The following is a 14,904-nucleotide window of genomic DNA, read 5'->3' as shown; positions in this document are numbered from 1 at the left end:
TACCTAGAGGGTTGGGCTAGGTGCCATCACAATTAGTTGAATTTTGGATCATGACAGTTGCCCATTACCAAAGTCGGTACCGGTAGTACATATCATATCAAATAGAACCTCGCTCCAAACCTTTTCAACACTTCTAATGATGAAAGGAACATGCAAAAACACTTAACCACCCACCAAATTAATAAGTCCTAGAGCTCTCTTTCCCGACAAATACCTCTGCCAAAATTTGAGTTGAATAATGATATTTTTATCCAAAAATACCTTATCCAAATCCGATTGCCCTAATCCCAAGCCCAATAACCTCATCTTACCCGGTATAAGATGCTCAACCAAAAAGCACACCAAATGCCACCAATCACTGCACGTGACGCAATCTGTGCACCAAAGAAGAAGCATCTCGAATATGATCAATAATGGAAAGACATCCAAAAAAGAGAACTATTCAACAAGTTCAACATATACAACCTCGAAAGCACTAGGCAATGACCCCTCTCATAAGGGAGAAACGAAACACACTGAATAACACATGGTACCATAACCAAACATAATCCTGTTACTGCATAAAACCTGATCTGACATCATACCATTGTGGCACGCAACCCAATCCAAACATTACAATTCACATAGAAATACCCATCAAGCCAGAATGCTCATACCTCCAAACACATATGCATCAATAACAAGAATATACAATGCATAACGATAACCACGGGGAGATGGATAACATAATGCGCTACAAGAAAAGCAAGAACAACTATGGTGCTATATAATCCAACATTTCAAGAGTTCTCTGGATCAATATCTATAGCCACAAGGTCAAAATAGGACCACCATAGACGTGTGAATAATCACGTGGCCTCAAAAACATCATAGCATAAAAAGTAACATATGAAGCCAATCAGGGCAGGAATAACATTCATTCCGCCTGGTAACACACCCATTAAAATGATATGCAAGAGAAAGCATACCCGATCCAAAGTTGAATACGTATTCTTATTAGGCCTACTAATGGGCCCCTAAGTCAATTCCGATCCTCTCAAACTAGATAAATAACCTTCCAAAAGTCTACAGTAACCTATCCATAACACATACCATCAGCTACCTAACTCTGAACATATCTTTGCAGTCCATAACCAAGGAATAGGCTACCTACGAGAACTCCCAGCCTCCAAATTCCAAGAATACTCTCCATATCTAATCCCAACTCCACCACTCAAATAATTGACACATCCCTCATACACAATCATCTCACGAGAACACTCCCCTGAATCTTCCACACCATATAGAAAAATTTGAACATCACCAACCAACAAACACGCAATTACCATAATACTAGTCAAGCATCCGCAAGTCAAAACACAATGCGTCTTCTGAAATGCATACACTTCTCAAGTGATACCAGATAGTGTCAGGATTCTTCTAAATATCTGAAACCGTTTATGACATGTAAACTCATGACTTGCCCTTTGAACTGAACCACAACCCTGTACATGCAAATTTCAATCCCACATGATTCACCGCAACTATCATGCCATCATATAAAACATGAGAATCTCATTATCAACTCTGAATCACAAGTAGGATAAACACCCCATCAGCTAGAAACTCTTTACTTAACTCAATTCCAGAGAACATCACAACACGCAATAAACCTTCCACACCTATAGAATACATCTACCTCAAATCGTGGTTAAAATATCTCAAACTCTTCTTAACCCAGTAGCACATAACCAAGTCATCAGTACTGAATTTCTCTAAGTCAACCAAGTCACACAGACTGCCAAACACAAAGGTACGACCACAAACACCTGTAAAACTCTAACATCCCAAAGGAACCGATCGTTTCTACTACTATACTAAACCAAACCGCTGTTAAGCTGACCCAACATCTTCCAATCCCTCCTAATATGTCCTCAAGGAAACACTCCTCTTTTCTAGTACTCTATGAACCTCAATTGAAACTAATCCAAAGCGACTCCAATAATAAACCACATCGTCCTAAGACCCATAAGCCACTTTAACCCCTCTTAAGCATCATATAATACCGCAATCGAGATGACAACTCTGAAGAGATCTTCTATGAATTTGGAGTTGTTTCTTCTCTAATTCTCTAATGTAGAATCGATAATGATAAAAAAAAATACCACAAGTCTTGGTACCACCCAATGCAAATCTCATATCTTAGCCATATACAAATCCGAGGAACCCTCAAGTACCAAATAAAAATCTTGAACTCAATAGAACACTCTTCTCTAATCTCTGATGCACCGCCAATACGAGCCGAATGACTTGTGATCCATTAGCACACAACAAGGCCAGCTCTAACAGTGTATTATTATAGGTTTATAATTTTTTTTAAAAAAAATAATATATATACTTTTTTACTTTTCATATAAAAAGAAAGAAAAACTTTTAGAAATATTAATAAAGTAAAGCTTAAAATAGTAGAAAAATAGTTTTCAATTTGATTTGATTTGATTTGACAATTCTATTTTTTACTCTTCTTCCCAAGTAATCCTTAAGATTCAACTTCATTTCACTCTTCATATTCCAGATATGAGACATACCCTGCTTTAGGGATGGCAATAGGGCGGTGCGGGTGCGAGACAGTGCGGGTTTTAGCTTATGCGGGTGTGGGGCGGTGGTGGATGGACGCGTGGCGATTGTGGGTTTTAGGGGTAATTTGATCTTTCCTAGAATCTGATTATAATTTCTTCTTCTAAGCCGCTAAACATACAGTTTCGATCATCATTATTACTAGTCTATGCATTTATATCATCATTATTATTACAAAACCAATTCGCTTTATTGAATTCATATTTGTCCTGAAACTAATCCTAACAAGATTTAAAAATGGTCGATAGATATAATCCAAAACGTTTTACTCTAATTTTCTGAATTTTCTTTCTGTATAATAATCCTTTTGATTCTTGATTTTTAAAGCCCTAAAATAAAGAAACAACTAGCTTTGTTAGTAAAAGTTAACGGAAAAATATCTGGGAAAAAATACTCATTAAAATTAATAATTAAAAAATAGAAGAAATTTTGTACTATGCGGTATGGGGTGGTGCGAGTTTATGCGGCGCAGGGCAGGATGAAAACATAAAATTTTGTTATGCGGGGCGGGGCGGGTTGAAGCCTTTGTGGGTTGAGGCAGAACCCGCACCGCAACCGCCCCCGCCTAGCCCCATTGCCATCTCTACCCTTCTTCCTTCCTCTATATTCATGCTCATCTTCTTTATACTAGATTTTTTTCTTTCTCCAAGACTCTAACAAGCCAACAACTAGATATTTTGGAATGAGAGTCTTCAAACTTCTTGAATCAGTCATTGGGTAATATCATTCTAACTTTCTAGTATTTTTTTCATTTGTTATTTATTATTTTATTAATTTTATTCCATACATATTGTTTAATTTTTTTTGAATACAAATATGTCAACAAGAAAATATGCATCCGGTTATTCAAAAATCAAAAAGAAAAAATATATAGAAGTGTTAAAAAAATTAAAAAATTTAAGGCCTCACTTTTTATTTTCGCCTTAGGCCCCATATAATGTCGAGCTGCCCCTGGCACACAAACACCTAAAGAAGTAATCCGACCTTTAAGAAACCAGGTGAATCCCTTCTCCCTGCACACTTCCACCAGGAATAACAATCCCGAATCATTCCAATATTTCCATATGCCCACAAAGTGTAGTATATAATGCATCCGGCAATTTCCTGCCCCGCATCATCCTCGAGGTCCGCCCCTTCAAGTCATAACTGATCCACAAGTATGCCTCAGACCAAAACTAGTATAATACATGACCATGCAATCTGATCGTCGATAGCAGACTCCCCTACTTGGCTTGAAGACACAGAACATAACATCTGATAACCTACAATACCCTTACTCCACAACTCCATGATCTCGTACTGTCATCCTAGCTGAATCCTTCATAAGCCCATATAGCACTAGCCATAAAATAATCAAAATCGTTTGCCATGCGTATACTCATCCTCGTTATATTTGTGCAAACTTCCTCAAATGATTCGAAATCAAATTGTAGCACATAAATCCTACTAGGTAGAAAGAAAACTCTTCGTAGAAACATCATAAGGATCACACAACCTCAGAACATGTTGTAGGATATAACCCACCTACTTAGCCTCAAAGCGGCATCTCTCTATGACCCTATCATAGTCACAACCACTATATAATTACTTAACCTTCCCAAGTTTAAACTCGTCAACAAGACATAAGAATCCACCTCATTCCACAAATGAACAACTGAAGGATCCCTCAATACACTCATAATTCAAGACTGTAAAACACATCAAGATAGAAATCAAGCATCCATAGTCCTTTATGCCCCAGGAAAATTCTTATAGTCCTCAGTCACATAATACTCATCATATAGCTATAGTGCAACTCATCGAGCCATCAATCCCACTCCTAGGGGGACAATCAAATATATAAGTCCAAATGCACATGATCGTGCAATTGAAACTACTGAGCCCAAGTTGCGGTGTGAACCTCAAGTCCTCCAGACTAGCCTACGTCCATAACACAAAAAATACTTCATGCACCTCATCCACGATATCACAAGCCATCAGTGCACAGCTGATACTGAGTGCTCAATATCACATACAATGAATAGAAAGAAATCGAAGATATTAGCTTCAAGGTAGTCTCTCGAAGATAAGTATAGACATCATCATACCGATCCGCAAGACTCTACTAGACACTTACTCATGAATCGTAGAACCTATGAACTTAGGCTCTGATACCAATATGTCACGACCAAAATCCACCTTGTTGTGAATTTATGGCACATAACTCAGGCCATTAGGTAATCAAGACAACAGTTACACAATTCTAATAAAAATATAAGTAATCAATAAATGAAATAGCTGAATTTTCATACAATATCCTAAGGATTGGTAGTACAAGTCATGAGCCACTAAGATTTAGATTACAAAGCTGGTACGAAAATAAATACAATATTTGTTTGGAATATACATAAATAGAGTAAGAATCCAAAGCTACCTAGGAAAAGTGGTAGCTATATCCGAAAAAGCAGGTATATCATTAATTACAACTTCCTTCATCCACAGCAGCTCAGCTCCAAGACTACACGTAAGGTGCAGAAGTGTAGTATGAGTATAACAGACCTCGTGTACTCAGCAAGTATCGTAACTAACCTCGGTGAGGTAATAGTGGCAAGAATTATTAATGATACTCGTTAATAACGTGTTCAATTCCTGAATTTCATAAGTACACTACAATGGAGCCATCTAATCATATAACACAGGTAAAACCACATTGGTGCATAAAGAGATAATGCGCTAAGTCCTGAATGAGTTAACAATCCAGCATATAGAGAAGATATGCGTCCAATATCAATAAATCATCAAACTTGCATATAAAGAAGATTTGTGTAAATTATCGAATAATCCTTCCACAGTCGCATATAGAGAAGATATGCTTGAAATAGCAATTAATCCTTCAAAAAGTGCATACAGAGAAGATATGTGTGATTAAACAAGTCACGTCGCACGGATTCATATATAGAGAAGATATGTACAATGTCTCATCTCATCAAGTAAGGTAGCATATAAAGAAGATATGCACAAAAATCATGTATATATCCAAGGAGTTTCCAAATAGAGAAGAGATGCAAGGTCTAATCAATGATAAACTTTATCAAAATCCACATCAACCAAAACGACCTATCGGTTTCTCATAACATGCGTGTACACCATCAAGAGAGAAATATTAGAGGGTGACCCTAGGGGGATGGATCCTTATCCACACGTTACACGGAAAATTCACGTGTTGCACAGACAACTCACATGCCAAAAATAACAACCACACGAACAACTCGCATGCCAATAATAGCAACTGCACGAACAACTCGTGTGCCAATAATAACAACCGCACAGATAACTCACGTGCTAATAATAACCACCGCACGAATAACTCACGTACTAATAATAATAACCGCACGGACAACTGATGTACCAATAATAACCATTGCTCGAACAAATCTCGTGCTAACAGTCTAGACCATATCACACAAAAAGCATATATACAAGAATACATGTACATGAACAATGAATACCAAATTACATACTCATAGACTGATATAAGTGATGTGCTAAGGTGTATGCATGTGCAAAGTGTACTACAATAGCTCAAATTAGGCAAATTCATCACAAAAATAGCAGTTATCATGTTCAATGAAGGGATTAACCTATATGTAACCTCTAACAAGATGCAATTAGCTCACAAAGGGGTACAAATATAAGAAACATAATAGCATAAGGATTAGCAATCAATTGAAGTTATATCATAGTCTAAGCACTACCCCCGAGCATGGATAATACTCTGGTGCATGCACATGGGCTCAACCCCTCATATGTATGTCATACATAGCATGTAGCTATCATTAGTAACTCAGGAAACTAGTGTCTCAACCAATTTTAGGTAAGATACTTACCTAAAACAAGCCAATCAATACTCTAAGAATGCCTAGCGTGAATGGACCTCCAAACGGCTCGAATCTAGCCAAAAGCAACTCACAAACATCGAATAATGTAATAAGAATCAAACCCAAACTATAAAGGTCAAATCTTTAATCAAATATTCAAAGTCAACAAAATTCCGACAAAAACTCCAAATTCTGACAACCCATTTGAATACGAGTCCAACCATATAAGTTTCATCCAAATTCGACTCTAAACCGATGTCCAAAACCCAATTATTCACTTTAGAAAAGTTTTGCCAAAATCCCATTTTTTCTCTCTTAGATAAAATCAAGGATGAAATCATGAATAGTAATCAAATCCGAGCCAAGAATACTTACCCAATTCAAGTGGGTGGAAATCGCCTCAATTCGAGTTCCCTAGCTCTAAAATTAGTGAAATGAACTTATAAAAAACTGCCCAATATAAACACTAATCAGGTAGCTAAAAGTACCAAATTTGGTCGTGTCATGACCCAAAATCTACCTAGTCATGATAGCACCTAACCACAGTGCTAGATAAGCCTAATATAGGATAAGGTAACTCAAGTGAAATATCAATAACAACAAGAATAAAATAAATGAGTTCTATACAACTTCACAAGGACTAGTGGTACAAGTCATGAGCCACTATGATTTAGATTTACAAAGCTGATATGAAGAATAGATACAATATCTCTTTGAAGTTTACATGAATAAAATGTGAAATCCTAAACTACTATGAATAAGAGGTAGCTTGAATCTGGGACACGAGTACGTCTTCTAGGCAAGGCTTGTCTTCCACAATTACTTGGCTCCAAGATTTGGATGCAAGGTGTAGAAGTGTAGTATGAGTACAACTAACCCTATGTACTTAGTAAGTATCTTAACTAACCTCGGGAAGGTATTATTAATGACACTCGCTAATAACTAGTTCAATTCATATATCTCGCAAGTACAAAAAAATGTTATCAAGTCATAAATCATAGATAAAGCCATCTCAGTGCCCAAAGATAATGTAACATGCTATGCTTCAGTTAAAAATCCATCATATAAAGAAGATATGCATCCAATGTAAATCATCAAACTTGCATATATAGAGAAGATATGCGTGATTAAATAAGTGAAGTCACACGAATTCACATGTAGGGAAGATATGTATTGTATCTCGTCTCATCAAGTAAGATGGCATATAGAGAAGATATGCATAAAGGCATATATACACTCCAGAGCTAGCAAAGAGAGAAGAGATGCAGCAAAAATCATGTATACATCCAAGGAAATTATAAGTGGAGAAAAAATGCAATAACCAAATCAAACACTAACCAGTTTTTCTTATACCGCGTGTACACCACCCTAGGGGATTGATCCTTATCCTCACGCTGCATGGAAAACTCACATGCCAATAATATCAATCATACGAACAACTCACGTGCCAATAATATCAACTGCACGGAGAACTCACGTGCCAAAAATATTAACCGCACGGATAACTCACATGCCAATAATATCTCGGATCCGCACAAACAACTCATGTGCTATCATAACTCAACTGCGCTGACAAATCACGTGCCAATAATATCAACCACATGGACAATTCACGTGCTACTAGTCCAATCCATGTCATAGAAAAAGCAGATATACAAAATTACATGTACATGAATAGTATAAGTTGCATGCTAAGGTGTATGCATGTGTGAATATGTGCTACCATATCTCAAATCAGGTAGTCATATCACGAAAGTAGCAATTATCATGTTCAATAAGGATATTACCCTATATGTAACCTCAAACATGGTTCAAATAGCTCATAGAGGGGTACAAACATAAGAAACATAATAGGATAAATCTTAGCAATCAGTTCAAGGCATAATGATAGCATCAAGAACAAGGATATAGTTAAGGACAATGATAGAGATGATAGAGTTTTGGAAGCTCCAAGGCCATTTACAAGATCTCAAGCTAAAGAGTTGCAAGCTAAGGTTGCTAGACTTCAATGGCAAATAAAGAAGCTTTTAATTGTAGAGGAAGAGCTCAAGCCCAAAGGAGATGAATTGTCCAAGTTTTACAATTATTTGGTAGTCCAAATTGAAGTCCAAGAGGAGGAAGATTGGGTTACCAAATCAGCCCTTGAAGTCCACCAATAGGGCTCAAAATGACCTTAAAAGAGGTCCAAAAGGGGGTGTTTCAAAAGGAGCCCAATTGGAGTCCAAACCAATGGCCCAAACTAATAGTTTTAAGGCCCAAATCTGCCCCAAAAGGATTTGGCCGCCCCCACTTAATTTTGATGGCTTTTGTTACCCCTTAGGAGCCACCTACCTAAGTTTGATGGCTATTGTGACCTCTAGCAATCCCCTACCTAATTTAGATGACTTTTTAGCAACCCACTACATTATTTTAAGTGCTTTTAACTCCTATAAATAAGGAGTTCTTCTCATTCATAAGATACAACATTTATTGATTAAGTATATCATACTTTGAGAGTTCTTTTGAACCTTTGTTACTTGTGCTTTGAGATTTATCTTTCAACCTTTACTAGTTCTTAGTTCAAGGTAGTAAGATTACTTCTCTTTTATGATATCTTTGATTCCTTTGTGGTATTCTTAGAAGGCGATTAATACTAGTTATTAATTGTTGTCTCAAGTTACTCGTAAAGTGGTCAAGATCCGAATCTATTGTTTTGATTTGCTTTTTAAGTAAAGGCGTTTGATTTCTTCCATAAATCAAGACGTTGTTACTTTGATCTTGTCAAGGCTATAGAACTTACGTTCTTGGAAGTTCTTGGAATTCTTTCCTTGAATTCTTCTCATATCCTTTATTTTCATCTCTTTAGTTCTTGTTGTTAAATTCCTTGTTGTTATTGCTTCTGCATTTACTTCTCAAATTCTTACTCTAATTTGGATTCCCGACCTAATTGTTATCAAGTGGTATCGGAGCGGTTTTTATCAAGATTTCGTTCTTGGTAAGTCTTGGGATTTCTTGAATACTAAGAGCAAAGAAAAGAAAAGAAAAGAAAATTAAAAAAAAATGAAAATCAGTTTTTAGAACAAAAAATAGAATTGCGTGCACTCCGGGATATTTCTTTTGTATGTAATTTGTTACCAAAAATTAACAAAGGAAACAAGAAGAGAGGATCCTAGATTTTCTTACTCTTTCTAATCTAAACATATAATCCTTTCCTTTTTGTTCGCATCATGTTTCAACCGAGCCTAATAGTTCTAGGATTTGGTTTTTCTTTCATTAGTTCCCCAAAAATCTGAATTTTACTACTAAGAATTTCATACGAGTTGGGTTTAATTATAAATCTACAAAGTATTTTGTTCAAAGTTTATTCCGAGAAAAAAAAAGAGAGATAATTTTTGTGATACAGTTTACACTTTTTTTTTAAAGATGTCGCGTACAGGTAGTGATGATGAACGAAGGGTTCTCCAAGAAGCTGAAATCAAAGCAAGAAATGATTTTACCTTGCAAGCTATGCATCAACAATTTGAAAGGTTGAATTTGCAACTCCAAGAGATGAGGGATACCATTGCTGATCAAAATGATACAATAGCTGAACTTAGGAGGGAAAATAATGTTAGACCCCAAGCTAGGAGAAATGTACCCCATGCTCCCATTGTAAATCAAGAAAACCCTATAGATGATTTTAATGATATTGATTTTGATAGGGTGGGAAGAGATAGGAGGGGACAAAGAGGTAGAGTAGAAGATGACAATATAAGTAGTATAAAGATGAAGATGCCATCATTCAAGGGAACAAGGGACCCAGACTTGTACCTTGACTGGGAGAGAAAAGTTGAAGCCATCTTTGCTTGATAAAAACCGCTCTGATACCACTTGATAACAACTAGGTCGGGAATCCAAATTAGAGTAAGAATTTGAGAAGTAAATGCGGAAGCAATAACAACAAGGAATTGAACAACTAGAATTAAAGAGATGAAAATAAAGGATATGGGAAGAATTCAAGGAAAGAATTCCAAGAACTTCCAAGAACGTAAGTTCTATAGCCTTGACAAGATCAAAGTAACAACGTCTTGATTTATGGAAGAAATCAAACGCCTTTACTTAAAAAGCAAATCAAAACAATAGATTCGGATCTTGACCACTTTACGAGTAACTTGAGACAACAATTAATAACTAGTATTAATCGCCTTCTAAGAATACCACAAAGGAATCAAAGATATCATAAAAGAGAAGTAATCTTACTACCTTGAACTAAGAACTAGTAAAGGTTGAAAGATAAATCTCAAAGCACAAGTAACAAAGGTTCAAAAGAACTCTCAAAGTATGATATACTTAATCAATAAATGTTGTGTCTTATGAATGAGAAGAACTCCTTATTTATAGGAGTTAAAAGCACTTAAAATAATGTAGGGGGTTGCTAAAAAGTCATCTAAATTAGGTAGGGGGCTGCTAGGGGTCACAATAGCCATCAAACTTAGGTAGGTGGCTCCTAAGGGGTAACAAAAGCCATCAAAATTAAGTGGGGGGCGGCCAAATCCTTTTGGGGCAGATTTGGGCCTTAAAACTATTAGTTTGGGCCATTGGTTTGGACTCCAATTGGGCTCCTTTTGAAACACCCCCTTTTGGACCTCTTTTAAGGTCATTTTGAGCCCTATTGGTGGACTTCAAGGGCTGATTTGGTAACCCAATCTTCCTCCTCTTGGACTTCAATTTGGACTACCAAATAATTGTAAAACTTGGACAATTCATCTCCTTTGGGCTTGAGCTCTTCCTCTACAATTAAAAGCTTCTTTATTTGCCATTGAAGTCTAGCAACCTTAGCTTGCAACTCTTTAGCTTGAGATCTTGTAAATGGCCTTGGAGCTTCCAAAACTCTATCATCTCTATCATTGTCCTTAACTATATCCTTGTTCTTGATGCTATCATTCCCCCCTTCTTGAAAAGAATTCGTCCTCGAATTCGATCCTACATCAAACAAAGATAAGTCAGCAACATTAAATGTGGCACTTACTTGGAACTCACCAGGAAGGTCCAACTTGTAAGCATTGTCTCCAATCCTTTCAAGGACTTGAAATGGGCCATCTCCTCTAGGATGCAACTTTGACTTCCTTTTGGAAGGAAATCTCTCCTTTCTAAAGTGAACCCAAACTAAATCTCCAGGTTTAAAAATAACTTGCTTTCGTCCCTTATTCTTTCTCAAGGCAGTTTGCTCATTTTTCTTCTCAATTGCAAGCCTTGTTTGTTCATGAATTTTTTTCATCATCTCAGCCTTTGTCCTACCATCAAGATTAGCAATATCATTAGTTTGTAATGGTAATAAATCAAGGGGAGTGAAGGGATTAAAACCATAAACAACCTCAAAAGGAGACATACCTGTAGAAGAATGAATTGTTCTATTGTAAGCAAATTCAATCATAGGTAAGTGATCTTCCCATGAAGTTAATTTACCTTTCAAAACAGCCCTCAACATGTTTCCTAAGGTTCTATTAACTACTTCAGTTTGTCCATCAGTTTGTGGGTGACAAGAAGTAGAAAACAACAATTTAGTACCTAACTTCCCCCAAAACACACGCCAAAAGTGGCTCAAAAACTTAGCATCCCTATCACTAACAATAGTTCTAGGTATACCATGAAATTTGACAACCTCTTTTACAAAAAGATCAGCAACATGTGAGGCATCATTAGTCTTTAAACAAGGAATAAAATGAGCCATTTTGGAGAACCTATCTACCACAACAAATATACTATCCTTACCATATCTTGTTCTAGGCAAACCTAACACAAAATCCATGGAAATATCAATCCAAGGCGAAGTAGGAACAGGTAATGGCGTGTAAAGACCATGTGGTAACACTTTAGATTTAGCTTGTTTACATTCCAAACACTGTGCGCACATTCTTTCAACATCTTTTCTCATTCCAGGCCAAAAGAAATTTTCGGCCAGTATGTCTAGTGTCTTTGGGACTCCAAAGTGTCCCATAAGCCCTCCACAATGTGCTTCCCTTACAAATACTTCACGTAAAGAGCAATTAGGAATACACAACTTATTTTCCTTAAAGAGAAAGCCATCTTGGAGGTTAAACCTCTCAAAAGGACTCAACTTACAATCTGCAAAAATTTTGCCAAAATCAACATCATTAGCATAAAGTCCCTTGATTTGATCAAAACCCATTAATTTAGAAGTCAGGGTAGAAACTAAGACATACCTCCTTGAAAGTGCATCAGCAACAACATTTTCTTTCCCTTGTTTGTAAGAAATTACATAAGGAAACGTTTCAATGAATTCAACCCACTTAGCATGCCTTCTACTAAGCTTACCTTGACTCTTCAAGTATTTCAAGGATTCATGATCAGTTTTAATGACAAACTCTCTTGGCCACAAGTAATGTTGCCATGTGGCTAAAGCCCTTACCAAAGCATATAGCTCTTTGTCATAAGTGGAATAGTTCAATGTGGCTCCACTTAACTTTTCACTAAAGTAGGCAATAGGTTTAGAATCTTGCATCAAAACAGCACCTATTCCTTTGCCCGAAGCATCACATTCAATTTCAAAAGATTTAGAAAAATCAGGCAATTGTAACAATGGAGCAGAACATAACTTTTCTTTCAACAAGTTAAAAGCATCATCTTGTTCTTTTCCCCATTTAAAAATCTTATCCTTTTTAATAACTTCAGTTAAAGGAGAAGCAATGGTACTAAAGTCTCTCACAAACCTCCTATAAAAACTAGCAAGTCCATGAAAACTCCTAACTTCAGTTACACTCTTAGGTTTAGGCCATTCTTTTATTGCTTTGATTTTCTCTTCATCAACCTCAACTCCTTTAGAACTAACTACAAAACCCAAGAAAATCACACGATCCACATAAAAAGTACACTTTTTAAGATTAGCAAATAAAAATTGCTTTCTAAGAACTTCAAAAACTTGTTTTAGGTGTTCTACATGCTCTTCTAAAGTGTTAGAAAAGACCAAGATATCATCGAAGTACACCACAACAAATTTTCCATGAAAATCCTTAAAAACATGATTCATTAATCTCATGAAAGTGCTAGGTGCATTAGTCAAGCCGAAAGGCATAACTAACCACTCATAAAGCCCATATTTGGTCTTAAAAGCAGTTTTCCATTCATCTCCAGGATTCATTCGAATCTGATGGTAACCACTTTTTAGATCAATTTTAGAAAAGATTTTGGATCCATGTAATTGATCCAACATGTCATCAAGACGAGGAATAGGGTGGCGATACTTTACCGTAATCTTGTTGATTGCTCTACAATCCACGCACATCCTCCAAGTTCCATCCTTTTTTGGTACCAATAGGACGGGAACCGAGCAAGGGCTCATGCTCTCTCTCACAAAACCTTTCTCAAGCAACTCCTCAACTTGCCTTTGAAGTTCTTTTGTCTCTTCTGGATTACTCCTATAGGCTGGCCTATTTGGGATTTGTGATCCAGGTACAAAATCAATTTGATGCTCAATGCCACGTAAAGGTGGCAATCCATTAGGAATATCTTCTGGAAAGACATCTTCAAAATCCTGCAAAAGAGAAGAAATACTACTTGGCAAAGAAGAAGTTAGCAACTCAGAATTAATCAAAGTCTCTTTGTAAGTAAGTAGTATTATGGGCAGCCCCTCTTTTCTTGCATTTAAACACTCTTTGGTTTTTATATAAAAACTCTCTTTTTTTCTTTCCTTAACCTCTTTCCTCTCACCAAGACTGTCTATTTTTTCATTCAAACCCTTTTTTATCTCTTCTCTCAAATTGCTGCCCTCTCTCTCTTTCTCTCGGCCATCTCTCTTTTTTTCTAATTCTTGGCCTTCTTTCTTTTCTTTTTCCTCAAGCTCAGTTTTTATCTCTCCCCTTGGTTTTCCCATTGTTTCTCTTAATCTCTTTTGATCTTCAAACACTTGAGAAGGAGATAAAGGTGCAAGAGTAAATTTCCTGCCATTTAGTTCAAGAGAATATCTATTCTTTCTTCCATCATGAAAAACATTCCTGTCATACTGCCAAGGACGACCCAGTAAGATATGACAAGCTTGCATAGGTATTATGTCACAAAGAATATCATCCTCATATCTACCAACATTAAATGAAATCATGCACTGTTTGTTTACCTTTAGTTCACCACTATCATTTAACCATTGGAGTCTATATGGAGTAGGGTGTTTCATGCATGCAAGTCCCAATTTTTCCACAAAGTATGAACTCACCACATTAGCACAACTACCACTATCAATGATCATAGAGCAAGTTTTTCCCTTTATCCCACACCTAGTATGGAATATATTCTCCCTTTGTTCTTCACTATTGCTTGCCAAATTGATAGTCATAATCCTTCTAACTACCCCAATCATGCCCTCATTAGGTAGTTCTACATCATCTTCATCACTCACATCTCCCTCTTCTTCTCCCTCACCTTTTTCACTCTCATATCCTCCATCTTCTCTAAGAATGAT

The 14,904-nt window shown here is 36.6% G+C and overlaps 1 protein-coding gene across 1 annotated transcript; it reads right to left on the bottom strand.

The window, feature by feature from the left end:
• Positions 1–1,145: 1,145 nt before the first annotated feature.
• On the bottom strand, positions 1,146–14,587 carry LOC138875619 (uncharacterized). Its single transcript, XM_070154467.1, has 4 exons — positions 13,460–14,587; positions 13,210–13,297; positions 12,348–12,774; positions 1,146–1,270 (listed from the first exon to the last, which is right to left on the bottom strand). Exons 1-4 carry the CDS (start codon positions 14,545–14,547, stop codon positions 1,146–1,148), a joined length of 1,728 nt encoding a protein of 575 aa, XP_070010568.1. The 5' UTR covers positions 14,548–14,587.
• Positions 14,588–14,904: the final 317 nt, after the last annotated feature.

The sequence above is a fragment of the Nicotiana sylvestris genome, chromosome 8 (genome assembly GCF_000393655.2).
Source record: "Nicotiana sylvestris chromosome 8, ASM39365v2, whole genome shotgun sequence".
Lineage (NCBI taxonomy): Eukaryota > Viridiplantae > Streptophyta > Magnoliopsida > Solanales > Solanaceae > Nicotiana > Nicotiana sylvestris.
Note: the sequence above shows the minus strand (reverse complement) of the source record. Positions and strands in the feature narration are given on the sequence as shown.

Coding starts and splice junctions, on each gene's coding strand:
- LOC138875619 (XM_070154467.1), bottom strand. CDS start 14,547: ATGATTTCATTTAATGTTGGTAGATATGAGGATGATATTCTTTGTGAC. Junction 13,298..13,459: donor ATGAATCATGTTTTTAAGGA/TTTTCATGGAAA, acceptor GGATCGTGTGAT/TTTCTTGGGTTTTGTAGTTA. Junction 12,775..13,209: donor AATGGCCTAAACCTAAGAGT/GTAACTGAAGTT, acceptor AAATACTTGAAG/AGTCAAGGTAAGCTTAGTAG.